Here is a 20,728-nt window from a genome sequence, read left to right on the forward strand (position 1 = left end):
CCAGGCACGACACTGTCCACTAGGACACGCCGACCAGGCTCAAGCCCTAGGTACGCACTGCAGTATGCAGATTCTTAGCCGAGGGAGGACTTGCAGACTAAGATGTGTGAGGATTCACTGGCTAAATTCACCAGTGTCCAGGCAATTTGAAATATTAGTCCTGGGTGGAGCAGCAGAGCATTGTTCTGTATTTTCACAGTATGTTATGTGGGTTGCTAATGAAAAAGCAGACTATGCAAATCATAATAACTGATTTATTTGTTTTAACATGCTTACAACATATCTACCACATTTTTTCATGTTAAATGGTTGTACATAGAAGAGTGTCAGTAGGGGTGGTCCCTGGTGTGTTCCATGATCACCATTAGCGCCAGCCATGTCTCCTCAGCCGTGGGTATGATCTGCTCAGCAGGGAGGATGAAGCCATATCTCCCAGTGTCTCTTAACTCAAAGGTGTATGAATACTTGATACCATTGTCATAAGCCCAGTCAGTTGTTGTGCCATCCGCCTGGTCTGTACAGAACACATTAAGACAAACACTATAAGCCTGATTACATTTACCACATCATAAATGTGGCATAAGGGATGTAACATGTATATGGAGACTTTAAGCAAGTCAGGCACATTGAGATTGATGCAAAAGCAGGGTAGTAAGTTCCAATAACCTACACAAAGCAGCTTCCACAGTTTGCTGACAAGCAAAATTTAAAAACAAATTAGGTTTATCGCCAGTGTAATGCAGTATGCCATAAGTAGGGATGTCAATTAAATGCAAATAATTCTACGTTCATGCAGAATTATGCAACTTTATGCAGCTTTAACCACTTCAGCGTACATGCCATTTTACCTTTACCGCCAAGAGCCATTTTCAGCTTTAAGCACTCCTCCCATTCATTTGGCCATAACAATCACTGCTTCTCACACCTGAATAAGCTATATCTTGTTTATTTTTTTACCACAAATTAGGCTTTTTTGAGTGTGTTACTTTTCTTCAGTATTTACTTTATTTTCTATGCATTTTATAGGGATAAACAAGAAAAAAAATACACTTTCTCCAATTCCATCTCCTATAGTTTTAAAACGATATTTAAATTATGTTCCTAGTACAATGTGTATGGCAATAAAATGTTATTTGAAAATAAAGGTGTATTTTTTTCTGTTTGTCATTTTTTTTGTACCTGATCAATAAATATAAGCCCTTATTTGCTAAAACAACAATATTATACCCTTGTGACATACATTCAAAAGACGATGACTCCTTAAGGAGGCAACTATTTATGTTTATTTTTTTTTTTATTTACAAAAGTGTGTTTTTGGTGGTGGGGGGAGTTATCTTTGAAAAGGATTAACTTTATTATTTTAATTAACATGTATCCTGACTGCATTTCTCGCCATTAGAGGACACTATGAACACTATCCCGGGTTACCAGGAAGTATTCATTTTTTCTTTTTTTTTTTTACATTTGTTTTACTTTCATTATTATGAATAAACATGGCCCTTGAACGGGGTCATGTCAATTTATTACAGGCACTTCGATTGGTTCAGAGGACATTTGTTCCCCTTCACCAATCGTCGCTATTTTAATCTTGCCATGAACGAGCGGCGGGCACATGCATTTGCATGTGCACTTGCGGCAGCAACACTAGTCATAAATACGAATTCAGATAGAATAGAGTAGCTCCTATCTCTTATTAAACAATGCACATTGCCTGGCTGTCTTGCTGATCTTCTACCTCTATATAAAGCTAAACACTTTTAGCCATAGACCCTGAACAAGTATTCAGATCAGATGTTTCTGACAAAAAATTAAGTGTATGCTTGTTTCAGGTGTGCATTTCAGACACCACTGCAGCCAAAGACATCAGCAGGACTATCAGGCAACTGCTATTGTTTAAAAGGAAATAAATATGGCAGCCTCCATATGTCTTTCACTTCAGTTTATTTTAATAAATGTTGTATTTAAATAAACTGTGGCCAAGGCCAAGAAGTTGGCCTTCCTGTATCTTTCCTAATTTGCATTTATTTTTTGGGTCAGCTTTGCAGAATAAAATAAAATGAAACTTGATGGTTGATTTTGTAAGATGTAAAATTATCCTAAAAAGGTACAAACAAGGATAGGTGGCAAGGTGGAACGGATGTTGTGAAATCTAAAATATCCCAGGAACTCCACCTGGCAAATGTTAGGTGAACTGGAATGTCTAGACACACTAGAATATCATAGGAAATAAAAAGCTGCAACACACTATACATGCCTCCCAACTTTTTGAGATAAGAAGGTGGGACACTTTATGACACACCTCTGCCACACCCCTAATCACGCCTCCACTTTTAACTTTTGAATACAAGAAATATATCAATTTAAATGATAAAAATAATATTTAGCGTCTATTAGACACATTTTCAGTAGAAAGATACACATATTTACATACACCTGTGCATGAGTCCTGACAGGAAGAAATTAGGAAGAAAGTGGGACAGAGGGATTTAGTTTCACAACAGGGACTGTCCCTCTGTTGTCCCTCTGAAAAGGGACAATTGGGAGTTATGTGCCATAGGCTTTATAAAGCTGGAGCACACAATGAGGGCACTGAGAAGTCTTGACAAAACTATTGGAGGCACCTGAACGCAAGGACACACTATGCCAGTACTTGGAAACTGGGCCACAGAGTTCGAATACAATTGGCAAAATTCACAAAGCTCTTTCATCTATTTTCATCTTTTTTCACCTTATCTATGTTACATTTTAAGCTCCCAAAGAGCAAAAATATTATAGAAGATAAGAAAGGTAATATTAAAAGTAAGTTAATCAGGAACGACTTACTTTGAGTGATTATTTTGCTTATAAATGGGCTGAATAAGTCATATATGAGAAGTTTTGTGAATAAAGCCCATTGTAGCAGGAACTTAAAAGTTGGGGCACATTTTAGAGACACTATATAGCTGGCAGGGGCGTAACTAGAAATCACTGGGCCCCCCAATGAAAATTTGGTTCCCCCCCCATAGGTACCAAATATTGTAATGGGGCAGCGTTTCACTATAAAATAATTGTAATGGGGCAGCGTTTCACTATAAAATAATTGTAATGGGGCAGCGTTTCACTATAAAATAATTGTAATGGGGCAGCGCTTCACCATAAAATAATCGTAATGCACCAGAAATTAATCGTAAAGTGGGCAGCATTTCACCATAAAATAATCGTAAAGTGGGCAGCATTTCACCATAAAATAATCGCAAAGTGGGCAGCATTTCACCATAAAATAATCGTAAAGTGGGCAGCATTTTACCATAAAATAATCGTAAAGTGGGCAGCATTTCACCCTAAAATAATCGTAAAGTGGGCAGCGGTCACCAGAAAATCGCAATGTGGGCAGCGTTCACCAGAAAATCGTACAGTGGGCAGCAGTCACCAGAAAATCGTAATGTGGGCAGCAGTCAACCAGAAAATCGTACAGTGGGCAGCAGTCACCAGAAAATCGTACAGTGGGCAGCAGTCACCAGAAAAATCGCAATGTGGGCAGCAGTCACCAGAAAATCGTACAGTGGGCAGCAGTCAACAGAAAATCGTACAGTGGGCAGCAGTCAACAGAAAATCGCAATGTGGGCAGCGTTCACCAGAAAATCGTACAGTGGGCAGCATTCACCAGAAAAATCGCAATGCGGGCAGCAGTCACCAGAAAATCGTACAGTGGGCAGCAGTCACCAGAAAAATCGCAATGTGGGCAGCAGTCACCAGAAAATCGTACAGTGGGCAGCAGTCAACAGAAAATCGCAATGTGGGCAGCGATCACCAGAAAATCGTACAGTGGGCAGCAGTCACCAGAAAAATCGCAATGTGGGCAGCAGTCACCAGAAAATCGTACAGTGGGCAGCAGTCACCAGAAAAAATCGCAATGTGGGCAGCAGTCACCAGAAAATCGCAATGTGGGCAGCAGGCACCAGAAAATCGCAATGTGGGCAGCAGGCACCAGAAAATCGCAATGTGGGCAGCAGGCACAAGAAAATCGCAATGTGGGCAGCAGTCAACAGAAAATAGTACAGTGGGCAGCACGTGTAAAAAACAAAGCAAAAAACAATTCACTCACCTGGCAGAAGTCTCCTCTCCTGGCCTTAGATCCCCCGATGATCCTCCTGCACATCTCCCGCACTGACAGGCAGAGTGCAGGGCTACGGCAAGATGGCTCCCGAAGCCCTGTACTGGAGACACAAATAGTCTCCAGAGCAGGGCTTCGGAAGCCATCTTGCCGTAGCCCTGCTCTGCCTCCCGGTAAACAGACTGCGGCTGCAGGGAATGAACTGGCCCGGCGTCTATTAGAGGCTGTGGCCAGTTCCACACCTGGCTGGGGGGTCCTAGAATCGGGCGGGCGGCAGCGCTCCCCCCCGCACATGGCTGGCGGGCCCCGGAGCGGCCCCGGGACCCCTTGCAGCTTAGGGGGTCACAACCCCGGTGGTTACGCCGGTAATAGCGGGGATTCACCTTGTATTCCTATATAGCTAGTACACCATTTGTGCCCCTGGCAAGCTTGGAAAAACTATACTATGCATTGGAAAGCTGTGACACAGTATAGAGTGCTCTGGTGCAGTCAGAGTGCAGCCAGGATGCTGCAGTGCACTACTAGGAACAATGGAACTTTGTCACACTATATTTCTTGGCTGTAGCCCCGCCCACTTTTTTCCAGTCCCCTGCGCGTGCAAGGGGCCACTTGCTTGTCTTTGCATCCCAAACCAGATGGTTCCAGCCCACCCTACCTGCCTATGGATCCTTATTTCTCACATACCAATATCTTAAAGGAGCTCTTTATAAATTCCCTTGTATACGAGTAGATGTCTGAAGTGAACATATTAACTTTATTCCATTTGACCTCAATTCACACTTAAGTTAATCAGACATTTTATATAAATGACCAGTTTCCCTTTCCTTGAGTAATTTTAAGAAAAGTCTCCTTTAACTACCTTGAGACCGCTCCACGCCCATGGGCGTAGCCTTGGCAGCAGCCCCAGGACCGCCTAATGCCGATTGGCGTCAAGTCCTGGGGCTGCAGTTTGCAGGAGATCGTGCGCAGGATGCATGCGCATCTCCTGCTCGGGGCGGAGCTCCGCCCCCTCTTCAGTCTCCGAGCGGCGATCGCAACTCGGAAGACTGTTAGACGGCGTAATCGCCGTCTATTTACATGTACAGCGCTGTGATCGGCAGCAGCGCTGTACTGGTGACAGCCGTGTCACACGGCTGTCCACTTGGGGGACAAGAGAGCGATCGACTCTCATAGGCAGAAGCCTATGACAGCTGATCGCCAGGATTGGCTGGGGGGTGGTAGGGTTGAAAAAAAATAAAATAAAGAAATTGTAAAAACAAAATAAAAAAATAATAAATATTGATTAAAAAAAAAAGAAACACTTTGTTTATGCTTGCAGGTCGCATAAACAAAAAGTTACTGTGGCCATCTTGTGGCCAAATAGTAAAACTATACCCTAAAGCATTTTCCATATACAAATACATTTGTTTTACACTAAAAATTAACTCATTACCTCCCACACTCCCCAATTTTTTTTTCTGTAATTAAAAAAAAAAAATTACAATAAAAAAAAAAACATAAATAGTTACCTTAGGGACTGAACTTTTTAAATATTTATGTCAAGAGGGTACAACACTGTTACTTTATAAACTATGGGCTTGTAATTAGGGATGGATGCAAAACTGAAAAAAAATGCACCTTTATTTCCAAATAAAATATTGGCACCAAACATTGTGATAGGGACATCATTTAAACGGTTTTATAACCGGGACAAATGGGCAAATAAATTTCATGGGTTTTAATTACCGTAGCATGCATATTATTTAAAAACTATAATGGCCGAAAACTGCAAAATAATGAATTTTTTCCCACGTTTTCCAATTTTCCCATTAAAACATATTTAGAATAAAATAATTCTTGGCATAATGTCCCACCTAAAGAAAGCCTAATTGGTGGCGAAAAAAACAAGATATAGTTCATTTCATTGTGATACCTAATGATATTGATAATGATAATGACGAATGAATGGAAGGAGCGCTGAAAGGTGAAAAAAACCCTCAGTTGTGAAGTGGTTAAAGACATATAATTTCATGCAAGACTACTTACAAATAGTAGCAATTGTAGAGCCATAAGTATATCGAGTTCCATGCAAAGATGACAAGGCATCAGCTGCTTTTTTAGCAAGGTTATTCTAAAAAGACAAAAAAAAAAAATAGCTGTTTAGACAGTATGGGCAACATAACTGACCTCAAACAGGTTTACAACCTCCGTGCCTATATGGGATCCTCATTTATTTTATCATAAACTGTGCTGAAGGCATCTCTCTATGTTCCTTCTTCCTCCATCCTTCTTCCTTCACATAACTATAAACTCTTGACTTTATTTGAAAAGTGCTCAGTAGTAAGGTCCTACAGTACATGTGGGATGGACTTCTTAATTCTATGGTCAGAATCTGCCATATACTTATTATACCGTATGTCTTCTTATTTTCAAGCTATAAAGGAATCTAATTTTTAAGGGTGGCAGAAAATGGTAGGTGGCCAGTGTGACTATTTACAGTGGGTTGCAAAAGTATTCAGCCCCCTTGAAGTTTTCCACATTTTGTCATATTACTGCCACAAACATGAATCAATTTTATTGGAATTCCACATGAAAGACCAACACAAAGTGGTGTACACATGAGAAGTGGAACGCAAATCATACATGATTCCAAACATTTTTTACAAATAAATAACTGCAAAGTGGGGTGTGCATAATTATTCGGCCCCCTTTGATCTGAGTGCAGTCAGTTGCCTATAGACATTGCCTGATGAGTGCTACTGACTAAATAGAGTGCACCTGTGTGTAATCTATTGTCAGTACAAATACAGCTGCTCTGTGAGAGCCTCAGAGGTTGTCTAAGAGAATATTGGGAGCAACAACACCGTGAAGTCCAGAGAACACACCAGACAGGCCAGGGATCAAGTTATTGAGAAATTTAAAGCAGGCTTAGGCTACAAAAAGATTTCCAAAGCCTTGAACATCCCACGGAGCACTGTTCAAGCGATCATTCAGAAATGGAAGGAGTATGGCACAACTGTAAACCTACCAAGACAAGGCCATCCACCTAAACTCACAGGCCAAACAAGGAGAGCGCTGATCAGAAATGCAGTCAAGAGGCCCATGGTCACTCTGGACGAGCTGCAGAGATCTACAGCTCAGGTGGGAGACTCTGTCCATAGGACAACTATTAGTCATGCACTGTACAAAGTTGGCCTTTATGGAAGAGTGGCAAGAAGAAAGGCATTGTTAACAGAAAGCATAAGAAGTCCCATTTGCAGTTTGTCACAAGCCATGTGGGGGACACAGCAACCATGTGGAAGAAGGTGCTCTGGTCAGATGAGACCAAAATGGAACGTTTTTCCCAAAATGCAAAACGCTATGTGTGGCGGAAAACTAACACTGCACATCACTCTGAACACACCATCACCACTGTCAAATATGGTGGTGGCAGCATCATGCTCGGGGGGTGCAGCTCTTCAGCAGGGACAGGGAAGTTGGTCAGAGTTGATGGGAAGATGGATGGAGCCAAATACAGGGCAAACTTGGAAGATAACCTCTTGGAGACTGTAAAAGACTTGAGACTGGGGCGGAGGTTCACCTTCCAGCAGGACAATGACCCTAAACATAAAGCCAGGGCAACAATGGAATGGTTTAAAACAAAACATATCTATGTGTTATAATGGCCCAGTCAAAGTCCAGATCTAAATCCAATCGAGAATTTGTGGCAAGATTTGAAAACTGCTGTTCACAAACGCTGTCCATCTAATCTGACTGAGCTGGAGCTGTTTTGCAAAGAAGAATGAGCAAGGATTTCAGTCTCTAGATGTGCAAAGCTGGTAGAGACATACCCTAAAAGACTGGCAGCTGTAATTGCAACAAAAGGTGGTTCTACAAAGTATTGACTCAGGGGGCTGAATAATTACGCACACCCCACTTTGCAGTTATTTATCTGGAAAAAATGTTTGGAATGATGTAGGATTTTTGATCCACTTCTCACGTGCACACCACTTTGTATTGGTCTTTCACGTGGAATTCCAATAAAATTGATGCATGTTTGTGGCAGTAATATGACAAAATGTGGAAAACTTCAAGGGGGCCGAATACTTTTGCAACCCACTGTATGCAATAGCTATGTCTGTATAAATAACAACCGACATCTACATCTGACTAGAATAGTGAATGGTCTGATCTGCTATGTTCTTCACTCCCTTCCTTTTATATTGCTCGGTCCACATGAAACACATTTGAGGAAGGTTCTCTATAGCTAGGCCACAGTGCAGTACAGACGTATGTCATGGGGCAAAATAGTCACAGTCAGGGTCGGACTGGGACACTAAGGGCCCACCGAGGAAGTTTCAGCCTGGGCCCCCCCCCAACCCCCCCCTGGGCCCCCCCCCCCAACCCCCCCCAACCCCCCCCAACCACCCCCCCCCACCCATTTTGGGCTCACATACACATGTACTCTAGAAATGTTGCATGATTTTATGGTAGGGAATAGATTGTGAGCACTTCTGAGGACAGTCTCCAATAGGGATATGTCCACATAGATAAGTGATTGTCACCATGCACTGGAACATCGGCGTGGTCAAGATGAGTCATGGGCAGACTTTAAAAAAATAAAATAAGTAGAGGTGTTATTCACAGAGATTAGGTCTAACCAGATACATTTTAGATATAATAATCAAGTAGTTACATGCCTCATGATAATTCATCAAGTGGTCAAATGGCAGCAGATTTTCCGACAAAATGCAATCAAATTGGCGGCAGATATCTCCACAAAATGCAATTAGATTGGCGGCAGATATCTCCACAAAATGCAATCAAATTGGCGGCAGATTTCTCAACAAAATACAATCAAATTGGTGGCAGATATCCCCACAAAATGCAATTAGATTGGCGGCAGATATCCCCACAAAATGCAAATAGATTGGCGGCAGATATCTCCACAAAATGCAATTAGATTGGCGGCAGATATCTCCACAAAATGCAATCAAATTGGCGGCAGATTTCTCAACAAAATACAATCAGATTGGTGGCAGATATCCCCACAAAATGCAAATAGATTGGCGGCAGATATCCCCACAAAATGCAATCAAATCATGTGAAGAGTGTCAGGAGCTAATAGACAGGTGTGCATCCAAGCTCCCTCATGTGATGTAAAGCATGCTGGGTACACACATTGTGATTTCCCGCTCGATTCGATTATTTCCAACATGTTCGATCGGGTTTCAATGGATACAGCCGTCGATTTTGCACACTTAATATGCAAAATCGACAGCTGCATCCGATCGAACATGTTGGAAATAATCGAATAGATACAATCGATCCCGCAAATCGAGCGGGAAATCGCAACATGTGTACCCAGCATTACATCCACTAAACAGTGACAAAATGACACCATGCTGGTCTGAGAAGGTACATTAGCAGCTGGTGCATGTCATGTACACTAGCCAATCACACAGAAGCACCTAGGCAATCCACACCTTTTCAGAGCCACAAGCAATGTCAGCAGCACATCACATGGTCACTGCCTCTCACCTGAGATATATGGGAATCCTTGGAGCAGGGTAAAAGCTAAAGTGATAACGTGCTGTAGCCACATGATGCTTGCCAAACAATGGAAAGGGTAATCAAAGCGAGGAGTTCATAAAAGTCTGCATTCAGGTAGACACCTTTCACTTTCTTGGAGAGTAATCCACCTTCCTTCCAGGTGTGGAACTGAGGAGGACTGTGAGGAGCAGACTGCAGTGCACTGTCAGCCAGACCCAGACATCGCCATGCAGAAGCTCTGTGTCTCTGCTGTTAGAAAGTTCCTTCTCGCTGCAGGTGCTGATAAGATCTGCAGTGAATAAATCACAGAGTACAACTCCTGTGAACTTGTCTCCCTTACGCTCTGCCCGGCTATTTTCCAAACCCCTGGACAGAGCTATGCTTTCCATACACTCTATCCCAAAAGCCAGCCAGGCAGGCAGCTGCAGCCGTGTCATTATCCAGAGACTGGTCAGCCAGGAGTAGTGACTCCTCTCTTGTCTTGTGCTGGGATGTTTGCTACAAGCTGAGCGTCTTTATACAGAGGAACTCCAGAGGAAGGAGATATGTCAGACGGCCAAGGAGCCTCTAGTGTCACCATGCCTCCAGCCAGGGCCAGAGCTGAAAGTACTTTTTTTTTTATTAATCCCCCGTGTGAGGCTGTCTCCCGTGCTGGTGGCCACTAAAATGTTAATATTTGCAGGCAGCCCCCCTCCTTCTCCCCCATGCTTCAGCTGCTAAACACACACCTCAGGCTCAGATCACGGCGAGCAGGAGCCAGTCCGGCACATAGCCGCGCGGTGAATTCAAATGCAGGAAGTGACGTCATCGGTCACGTCCAGCATTTAAAGTCCACCGCGCGGTTGCTATGTGCTGGACTGGCTTCTGCTCGCCGTGATCTGAGGTGTGTGTTTAGCAGCTGAAGCATGGGGGAGAAGGAGCGGGGGCGGGGCTGCAAATATGAACATTTTAGTGGCCACCAGCACGGGAGACAGCCTCACACGGGGGATTAATAAAAAAAAAAGTACTTTCAGCTCTGGCCCAGCACGGGAGACAGCCTCACCGCTGCCATACACACGGCACACGCGCACAGAAGGGGCCTGCGCCAGTGGAGAGGGGGCCCTCTTGGTCATGTGACTGTGACGTCACAACTCTTAAAGGAGGCCCACCGAATTTTACGTCGGCAGTTCGGTGGGTCAGTCCGAGGCTGGTCACAGTAGGCATTGAGATTGTTGTGACAACCAAATAACCTGTAGACAGCATTATTACAAGGCCCCTCAGCGATGGTCCATGGTTCAATTTAGCCAGATGGTGCAGGGTTTACTCAAGACTTTATTTCAGTTAAGTGACTTGGAGGGGATGCAGCCATTTTAAGAGGTCCCCCACCACCATTATGTTGCAGCTGTAGAAGAACTCTACAGGTATCTTTGCATGCAAAGGCAGTACAGATGAGTTTTGGCTACATACTGTAACGCTGAACACGTGACAGTAAGATACAATTGAGAGACAGAAGGTCTAAAGACAAGCAAAGATCATACACAATAAATCAGAATATTGGACTAACTGGAGTATATATATATATATATATATATATATATATATATATATATATATATATATATATATATGTAAATATATATATATATATATATATATATATATATATGTAAAAGAAGGGCAGCTGGGGAAATCTTTATAAATTAGCACACAGACCGGGAAAATACCGAGTGCGGTATTTTCCCGGCAAGATTTTTTTTATCGCATTGCTGTAGGCCTCGATTCAAAAACAGCAGTGCGATAAAAAAATCTTGTTGGGAAAATACCGCACTCAGTATTTTCCCGGTCTGTGTGCTAATTCATAAAGATTTCCCCAGCTGCTCTTGGAGGTCGGTAAATTACCGCAGCCCATTGAGCGGTAGAGTAGAGCAGTGTCTCGATTCTCTCTTTGCCCTGCAGAAATGAATCACACAGACGTCTCTCTCTGGCTCTCCCACTGATGACTCAGACAGATGAGTCACACAGTCTTTCCCTGCCTGCAGAAATGACTCACACAGACGGCTCTTTCCACTGATGACTCAGACAGATGAGTCACACAGTCTTTCCCTGCCTGCTCAAATGATTCACACAGAGGGCTCTCTGGCTCTCTCCACTGATGACTCAAACAGACTTTGGCTCTCTGCACTTTTGCATTCATCAGAGCTGTCAGAGCTGTCGGTAACTTGCTATCGCCTCACTAGAGGAGTCGGTAACTACCGCCAGGCTTACCGCTTGTTGAAGGCTTTATGAATTGACATTTGCTGACAATTTACTGACATGTGTTGTCAGTAACTGCAGCTAAGTCGGTAATTTATCTTCCTGGTCGGTAATGTCAGCTTTTCATGCGGTAACAGCCTTTATGAATTTACATTTTGCTAAATGGTCGGTAAAGTCTGCTGTTTTCAGCATTACCGCATGAGGTAATGCTTTATGAATCGAGGCCATGAAGGCTGAAAAAGGAAGTGTAAGTAAGCGGGGAAGAGCCGCCGCCATTAGCCAGCGGTCGGCGGCTCTTCCCGCGTGCAGTGGCCGCTCACACGGGGAGGCAGCCGCCTCCTCCCAGCGTGAGGCGGCTGTCCCCGTGGAGAGACAGGCTGAACGCGGAAAAGCCGCCGCGTTGGACGCGGCGGCTGGGGCAGGTGTCCCCGCTGCGGAGACACCGCAGAACGGGGCTACTGCAGCTGGGACTCATAGTCCCTCAGGCTTTAGAGTGACGCGCGCGCGCGCACTCAGGAGGTAGATATGCCTGAATGGGTGAGTCAGCTGACCAGGCTGGTCAGCTGACTCTGGCTCCACTCCCCATTGGTCCTGTGTTTGGGGTGGAGCTGGAGAGCAGTATGGGTATATATACTGCTGGCTGTTCATTTCTTGGGTGTCTGGCGTTGCGTTCACATACGTGGGAGCACCCAGATCCGTTAGTCAGATCCGTTAGTGTGCCGGGACCAGCTGGAGCTGTAATCCTACACTAAGCTAGATTTGTTGATAGCTTAAAGTACTAGTTTGATTGTGATTATTTGTTATGACCTTTGCCTGCCTCGACTATCCTTCTGAACCTTGACCTTGTACCTCGTTATCTCTGATACTCCGTTGCTGAACCCAGCCTGTACCTTGACTCCGCCTCTGCCTCCTGATTTTGTACTCCGATATTTCTGATACCCCGTTGCCGAACCCTGCCTGTACTTTGACTCCGCCTCTGCCTCTAGATCTTGTACTTTATCTGTCTGTGTGTGTACGACCTGGCTTGTCCGACCTCGAGAACCGACCTCACCATTGGAGGGGGTTCTTCGCTCTGTTAGTAACCCTTCCGCCTGAGGGTGACTTTCAGAAGATACTTCCTGCTAGCAGTCTGACTCCTCCCGTCTTGGAGAGCTCAGGGTTGCGGAAGTAATCTGTACAGTACGTCTTACTGTACTGAGGCCTAGTCCTCTAAGTGTTACTGTTACACCTAACACTACACTCTACTCCAGTGAACAGAGGTTAGCCAGTATATTGGATTATCGGTGATACTGCAGATCACATATAATCTGGTATACGTCTGTATTCCCCGTGACGCTGCAGGTCACCGGTAATCAGACCTCTCTGTGCTTCACCGAGCGTTACAGAACGCCAGACCAAAAGACACTCATGGAACGCACTGATCCTCTGACCATGCTGGCCACTTCGGTGGATAGCATTCATCAATCACTAGGCCAACACAAAGCCTTAATTGATGCCTCATCAGGTTCTGTGAGAACCCTCCAGACATCAGTTGATTCAGTGCGATCCCCTCCTAGTGATGACATACGCATGCCTGTACCTGACAAATTTTCCGGCCACAAGTCTGACTTCCGGAATTTCAGGAGTAGAGTATTATCGTATTTTGAGTTAAGACCCCGATCCTCGGGGACTGAGACCCAATGGGTCATTTTTATTAAGACGTTGCTGACTGGCGACTCCCAGTCCTGGGCATATAACCTACCCTCTACTGATATAGCTCTGACCTCAGTAGAAGAATTCTTTAAGGCCATGGCCGTAATCTACGACGACCCTGACCTTGCTGCGTCCTCTGAGCGGAAGCTCAAACTCTTGCGGCAAGGCAGAGGTTCGGTTGAGGATTATGCGGCAGAGTTCCGTAGGTGGTCAGTCACGGCTAGATTTGACAACTTTGCATTAATGGATTACTTCTTGTCTGGGTTGTCGGAGGAGGTCTCCGACTTAATGTTAACAGTACCCGAGCCCAAGACAATTGATGAGGCCATATCATCGGCCATCCGAGTGGATCGCAGGTTGCGCCATCAGAGGCAGGCTAGGGGCAGTCACCGTGTCAGGGTGACATCATATGTGGCACCGTCCGCTACACCCCTAGTAACACCTTCTCCGCCTGTCTCTCCCTCCCCAGCCTTGCCGCCGCCCGAACCAATGCAGATTGGTCGGTCGAGACTGACCCAGGTAGAGCGAAGGCGAAGAATGACAGAACAGCTGTGCCTGTACTGTGCAGCAGCAGGGCATAGGGTGCGAAACTGCCCTAACAGGTCGGGAAACGAGTTTGCCTAGGAATAGTGGGGGGTGACACCCTAGGCACACAAACTGCACCCCTTAAGGAAAAGAAGTTACTGCTCCCTTGTACGGTTACATGGGAGAATAAGTCTATGGCCACTGAGGCATTTATTGATTCGGGCTCAGCGGCCAATTTTATGAATTTTGAGTTTGCGCAGGAGTTGGGTATTCCCCTTACTCCTGTGAGACCCCCCATTCAGGTCACAGCAGTGGACGATTCCCCTCTGTCTCAGACTCCGGAGGTGAAGGTCACTATAGGGGTACTTCATGGGGAACAATTATCATTTTTTGTATTGCACATGTCAACCTCCACTATCATCCTAGGCATGCCCTGGTTGCAACTCCACTCACCTCAAATAGACTGGGCCACAGGGCAGTTAACCACTTGGTCACCTCGTTGTTTTCAGCAGTGTTTGGGGAAGTTGACCCTGGGGCAAACCAGAATTCAGGTGGAAGGGGTACCCGACCAATATTCCGAGTATTCCGATGTGTTCTGTCCCAAGGCAGCAGACAAGTTGCCCCCACATCGCCCTTTCGATTGTCCCATTGACCTCCGTTCAGGATGTGTACCCCCCCATGGTCATTTGTACAACCTGTCGGGACCCGAAAAAGTAGCCATGCAGGATTATATACGTGAAAACTTGGCCAAAGGTTTCATTCGGTCGTCTCGGTCACCTGCTGGAGCTGGTTTCTTTTTTGTTAAAAAGAAAGACGGAGGCCTGCGACCCTGCATTGATTATCGCGGACTTAACAAAATTACAGTCAAGAACCGCTATCCCCTGCCGCTGATAGACGATTTGTTCACACAAGTTACAGACGCTAAAATCTTCTCTAAACTAGATTTGCGGGGCGCGTATAACTTGATACGCATAAGAAAGGGCGATGAGTGGAAGACGGCCTTTAATACACCAGACGGGCATTACGAGTACCTGGTGATGCCCTTTGGGCTCTGTAATGCCCCGGCCGTCTTCCAGGAACTCATTAACGAGGTATTCAGAGAGGTGTTGGGGAAGTTTGTTTTAGTCTATCTTGATGATATTCTTATCTTCTCCAACAACCTCTCTGAACATAGAGACCATGTGAGGTTTGTTTTGAATCTGTTAAGGCAGAACTCCTTATATGCAAAACTTGAAAAATGTATCTTTGAAGTAACGTCCGTCGCCTTCTTGGGGTATATAATTTCCACCACAGGCCTGTCAATGGATCCTGCCAAGGTTTCGGCGGTGCTGGAGTGGCCACAGCCGGTGGGGTTGAAATCTCTTCAGCGCTTTCTTGGCTTTGCCAATTACTATAGACGGTTTATAAAGGGGTACTCCACAGTCATTTCTCCCCTTACAAGTCTCACCAAGAAAGGGGCAGATACAACTCACTGGTCTCCTGAGGCTTTACATGCTTTTTCCACTCTGAAGGGCCTATTCTGTTCAGCACCCATCCTCAGACATGTGGATACGTCCTTCCCGTTCATTGTGGAGGTGGATGCTTCAGAGGTAGGAGTGGGGGCTGTGCTGTCTCAGCGATCAGGCTTGCAGGGTAGAATGCACCCTTGCGCTTACTTCTCTCGCAGGTTTTCCCCTGCAGAGAGGAATTATGATATTGGTAATAGGGAGCTCCTGGCCATCAAATTAGCCTTCGAGGAATGGCGACATTGGTTAGAAGGAGCTGAGCATACCATTACGGTTTACACCGATCATAAGAACTTAGAATACATCGAGGGGGCTAAGAGGTTGAGCCCTCGTCAGGCTCGATGGTCGCTATTTTTCTCCAGGTTCACCTTCATCATTACATATACCTCGGGGAGCAAGAATGTTAAGGCAGATGCCTTGTCCAGATGCTTTGAGGCAGAGACAGCACAGCCCTCCGTTCCTGAGACCATTATTCCTCAGAGATTGATACTGGCAGCCACTGAAACTTGGGAGGATTGGAGGGAGACGCTGAGTCCCTTTCAGCAGGACATCCCGGAAGGGAAGCCCGCAGGGGTTCTATTCGTTCCTCTGCCGTTTCGCCTTCAGGTTCTGGAGATGTTCCATGCACATAAGAATGCAGGGCATCCGGGGGCATCCAGAACACAAGATTTGGTAGCCAGATGCGCCTGGTGGCCTTCTCTGGCAGCGGATTGCAAGGAATATGTGAAGGAGTGTGTGACATGTGCCAAGAGTAAACCCTCCCGGCTGGCACCTGTCGGTACCTTGCAGTCATTGCCCACCCCGACTGAACCGTGGACCCACCTGTCCATGGATTTTGTAGGCGAACTTCCCAGGTCTGAGGGAATGGCGGTCATTTGGGTCGTGGTCGACCGATTTAGCAAAATGGCCCATTTTGTACCTTTAAAAGGACTCCCCTCCGCTCAAGAACTGGCCGAGTTGTTCATTACGCATGTTTTTCGATTACATGGTATTCCCGAAAACATAGTCTCAGACAGGGGAGTTCAATTCGTCTCACGTTTTTGGAAAGCTTTTTGGCAGCTCATGGACATAAAACTGTCTTTCTCGTCTGGATATCACCCTCAGACCAACGGCCAGACTGAGAGAATAAATCAATCATTAGAGCAGTTCTTAAGGTGTTATGTAGCTGAAGCACAGGACGATTGGGTCAGATTTCTGCCGTTTGCAGAATTTGCCCAAAATAATTTAAAAAACTCGTCCTCCGGTTTTTCGCCTTTTCAAGTAGTGACGGGAAGATCACCCAAATTTTCCCCATTGCCTATAGCCTCCACTCCGTTTCCAGCCCTGGAGGTCTGGCAAAGGTCATTCAAGGACCTGTGGGGGACAGTAAGAAATAACCTGGAGAAGGCCTTTTTGAGTCAGAAGGGTCAAGCCGACAAGAGACGGTCGGTGGAGTGGAGATTCCAACCAGGAGACCCGGTTTGGGTGTCCACACGTCACTTGGCCCTAAAACAACCTTCTAATAAGCTTGGTCCCAGGTTTGTGGGTCCATTTCCGATAACCAAAAAGATCAACAATGTTACTTATAATGTCGAACTTCCCACTAGCATGCGGGGGGTAAGGTCTTTTCATGTTTCCCTTCTTAAGCCAGCGGTCCAGGTGGGTCCCACTCCTCCCCCTCCTGTGTTGGTAGATGCCCAACCTGAATACGAGGTGGAGAAGATAATTGATTCACGTACTGTACAGAACTCAGTACAGTATCTCGTGCATTGGAAAGGGTATGGCATTGAGGAGAGGCAATGGGTACCTGGGAACCGCATGCATGCGGACGAGTTAAGAAGGGAGTTTCATGCGTTGCATCCCGAGAAGCCTGGTGGGAGCTGTCCGGAGTCCACTCCTCGGGGGGGGGGGGTACTGTAAGTAAGCGGGGAAGAGCCGCCGCCATTAGCCGGCGGCTCTTCCCGCGTGCAGTGGCCGCTCGCACGGGGAGGCAGCCGCCTCCTCCCAGCGTGAGGCGGCTGTCCCCGTGGAGAGACAGGCTGAACGCGGAAAAGCCGCCGCGTTGGACGCGGCGGCTGGGGCAGGTGTCCCCGCTGCGGAGACACCGCAGAACGGCGCTACTGCAGCTGGGACTCATAGTCCCTCAGGCTTTAGAGTGACGCGCGCGCGCGCACTCAGGAGGTAGATATGCCTGAATGGGTGAGTCAGCTGACCACGCTGGTCAGCTGACTCTGGCTCCACTCCCCATTGGTCCTGTGTTTGGGGTGGAGCTGGAGAGCAGTATGGGTATATATACTGCTGGCTGTTCATTTCTTGGGTGTCTGGCGTTGCGTTCACATACGTGGGAGCACCCAGATCCGTTAGTCAGATCCGTTAGTGTGCCGGGACCAGCTGGAGCTGTAATCCTACACTAAGCTAGATTTGTTGATAGCTTAAAGTACTAGTTTGATTGTGAATATTTGTTATGACCTTTGCCTGCCTCGACTATCCTTCTGAACCTTGACCTTGTACCTCGTTATCTCTGATACTCCGTTGCTGAACCCAGCCTGTACCTTGACTCCGCCTCTGCCTCCTGATTTTGTACTCCGATATTTCTGATACCCCGTTGCCGAACCCTGCCTGTACTTTGACTCCGCCTCTGCCTCTAGATCTTGTACTTTATCTGTCTGTGTGTGTACGACCTGGCTTGTCCGACCTCGAGAACCGACCTCACCATTGGAGGGGGTTCTTCGTTCTGTTAGTAACCCTTCCGCCTGAGGGTGACTTTCAGAAGATACTTCCTGCTAGCAGTCTGACTCCTCCCGTCTTGGAGAGCTCAGGGTTGCGGAAGTAATCTGTACAGTACGTCTTACTGTACTGAGGCCTAGTCCTCTAAGTGTTACTGTTACACCTAACACTACACTCTACTCCAGTGAACAGAGGTTAGCCAGTATATTGGATTATCGGTGATACTGCAGATCACATATAATCTGGTATACGTCTGTATTCCCCGTGACGCTGCAGGTCACCGGTAATCAGACCTCTCTGTGCTTCACCGAGCGTTACAGGAAGGAGTCTTTTTTTCATGGTTTATAATGTCTGATTTCTTATATGGTTATGAATAGTGAAGCTCAAGATCATTTCCAAGAAAATGTTTCTGTACTCCTTTGTCTTCATATAAAGTCTATCGTCATCTTTAACTGGTAAACATAGGTAACTAAATCGTGATCAACATAGGATTCCTAACTAGTCATGCTTACCAGTTCCTCGTGGTCTGCTGCAAGATTGTTCGTGTACCCATAAGGGAACAGTAGCATCTGAGAATAACTGTGTATGGTCAGCATAGCCTTCACATTACCATGAGCCAGGATAAAGTCCACAATAGCATTAACTTCAGGCTCAGAGTGAGGATGTGATCCATGGTAAGTCTCACCACATGGATTGCTGCTGGAACCAGGACCTGAAAACAATACTCATATTATGTTTTTTTGTGTGTGAATTTGCTTATCTAAACAGCTGTGGTTAAAGTTAAATTAAATGTAATACCTTTTTTGTAACGGGTGTCAGAGTTGTAGTCTAATGTCATTATTATATAAATGTGCCTTCATTGTAGAAACACAAGAGACTGCAAAGCTGGGCTGGGTTTAATACAAATTGCAAGGGTTTAGAAACTTCCTCTGGTTATACAGCTCATCATTAACAGGTTGAAGAATAAGCAAATGTGTGATGACCACATTCTCACACACATACTTTAGGCAGAATTTTTTAAAATTAAATCCATACCAAGCAGCATAGTGCGCGATACCCTGGTAACGTACGTGTTACCTAGGTAGCATGGATATGCTAATTGCACAGTGCATGCTACCTTACTGTTGGGAATACCGGTAAAATTGACATGAAGGAGGAGATAATGTTTAGCCAGGGATGCAAGCTATTCATGTAGCTAGATCAGGAGAGGAATGTTATATTTGGGTGTCATAAGCATGCTATTATCAAATATCAACCTGTGATCATTATGCTACAACACAGGTAAGAACATTACATCTCTAAAAAGTTACCGGTAAATAGTATGGGCAATGTGCTACATAATATGGTAATGGAAATAATCCATTACTACATACCTCCAAAGCCAGCATCCCAGTTCCGGTTTGGGTCCACTCCAACACAAGAGGATCCGGCATTGATAGATCGGGTTTTCCTCCACATACGATTCTAAAGAATCAGTACATGACCGGTCATAAGTCACAATTTAACACCTATAAACTTTAAATACCAAGTTCTGTAATTGTGAGTTGGAATAAAGCTTAATAGGAGTGACTGACACCCTGCATTCAGGAAAGCGTTTAGAAGATGCTGTATCCGCTGGAAAGTTACCCTTGAAATGTAAAGGCTGTCTAGACCGCCTTACTTCATCCAAGCACCCAACCTGATGCATTCAGAAAAGCATAGGAGCTGTACAACACATTAATTGGCATGGCTTAGCATGTCTGCTTGCTGAAAGCATACTTGTACATGTAGGGAAAAGGAGCATAAGCACTGTTTCTGCTTTTGGAGAGTTGAATAGGAATACAAGAGAAATGCATAACAGATCACTGGAGGGGAAATAGCAGCCTGCACAGATATCATTAAACAGAGCTCAGTAATTACACATACTTGCACATAAAGAGCTTGATTCACGAAGCAGTGATATCTGTTATCACACTGTGAAAACTGTTTTGCGCAAAAAATTTAGCGTGAAAACGGTCATCGCGCACAAAAATTTGCATTTGCGCAATAACATACACATTTTTAACGCGTTAGCATTCCGCGTTCGCGTGATAAATTTTGCATTATAGTGCAAAAGTGAACGTTAACGTGCAAAAATTCACGTTAATTTTTGTGCGCGATAACTGTTTTTCAAGTGAAAACGGGCTAAAACATGCGCAAAGCACTTTTTCACAGCCGTGCTAAGAGCAACATAAAGCAACAGTATAATATAAATCTCATAATGGTGGCTATACGAAGCTGCAGGTCACACATAGAAAAATAGCTGATTAGGCTTTGGGCATATAACGTTCAAAAATATTTTAGTAAATACTAATGTCCTTTAGGCTCTTACTGTGCTATGGGTGTATGCATATCCATCTGGGTTTGTCACAATTTCTAAAAAGATGTCCAAATTGTCCAGAATAGACGTCAGTGAAGGATCAGCCCCGTAACTGCTTGCTATCTG

At 45.3% G+C, this 20,728-nt stretch overlaps 1 protein-coding gene and 1 long non-coding RNA gene across 3 annotated transcripts in view; one reads left to right on the forward strand and one right to left on the reverse strand.

Moving 5' to 3' along the window:
• Window positions 1-240: 240 nt before the first annotated feature.
• LOC137563505 (carboxypeptidase A1-like) overlaps window positions 241-20,728 on the reverse strand; it is a 42,442-nt gene continuing 21,954 nt past the window's right edge. Inside the window, exons 7-11 of the mRNA XM_068276038.1 lie at window positions 20,615-20,725; window positions 19,638-19,728; window positions 18,777-18,976; window positions 6,119-6,203; window positions 241-514 (exon numbers count right to left, since the gene is read on the reverse strand). Coding sequence (XP_068132139.1) covers window positions 327-514; window positions 6,119-6,203; window positions 18,777-18,976; window positions 19,638-19,728; window positions 20,615-20,725 — 675 coding nt within the window. The 3' untranslated portion in view covers window positions 241-326. The remainder of the gene's footprint in view (window positions 515-6,118; window positions 6,204-18,776; window positions 18,977-19,637; window positions 19,729-20,614; window positions 20,726-20,728) is intronic.
• LOC137563508 (uncharacterized) overlaps window positions 19,411-20,728 on the forward strand; it is a 72,861-nt gene continuing 71,543 nt past the window's right edge. For both annotated transcript variants that reach the window (XR_011030366.1, XR_011030365.1), the window contains exon 1: window positions 19,411-19,545. This is a non-coding gene — a long non-coding RNA (uncharacterized lncRNA). The remainder of the gene's footprint in view (window positions 19,546-20,728) is intronic.

Source organism: Hyperolius riggenbachi, chromosome 3, assembly GCF_040937935.1.
Source record: "Hyperolius riggenbachi isolate aHypRig1 chromosome 3, aHypRig1.pri, whole genome shotgun sequence".
Lineage (NCBI taxonomy): Eukaryota > Metazoa > Chordata > Amphibia > Anura > Hyperoliidae > Hyperolius > Hyperolius riggenbachi.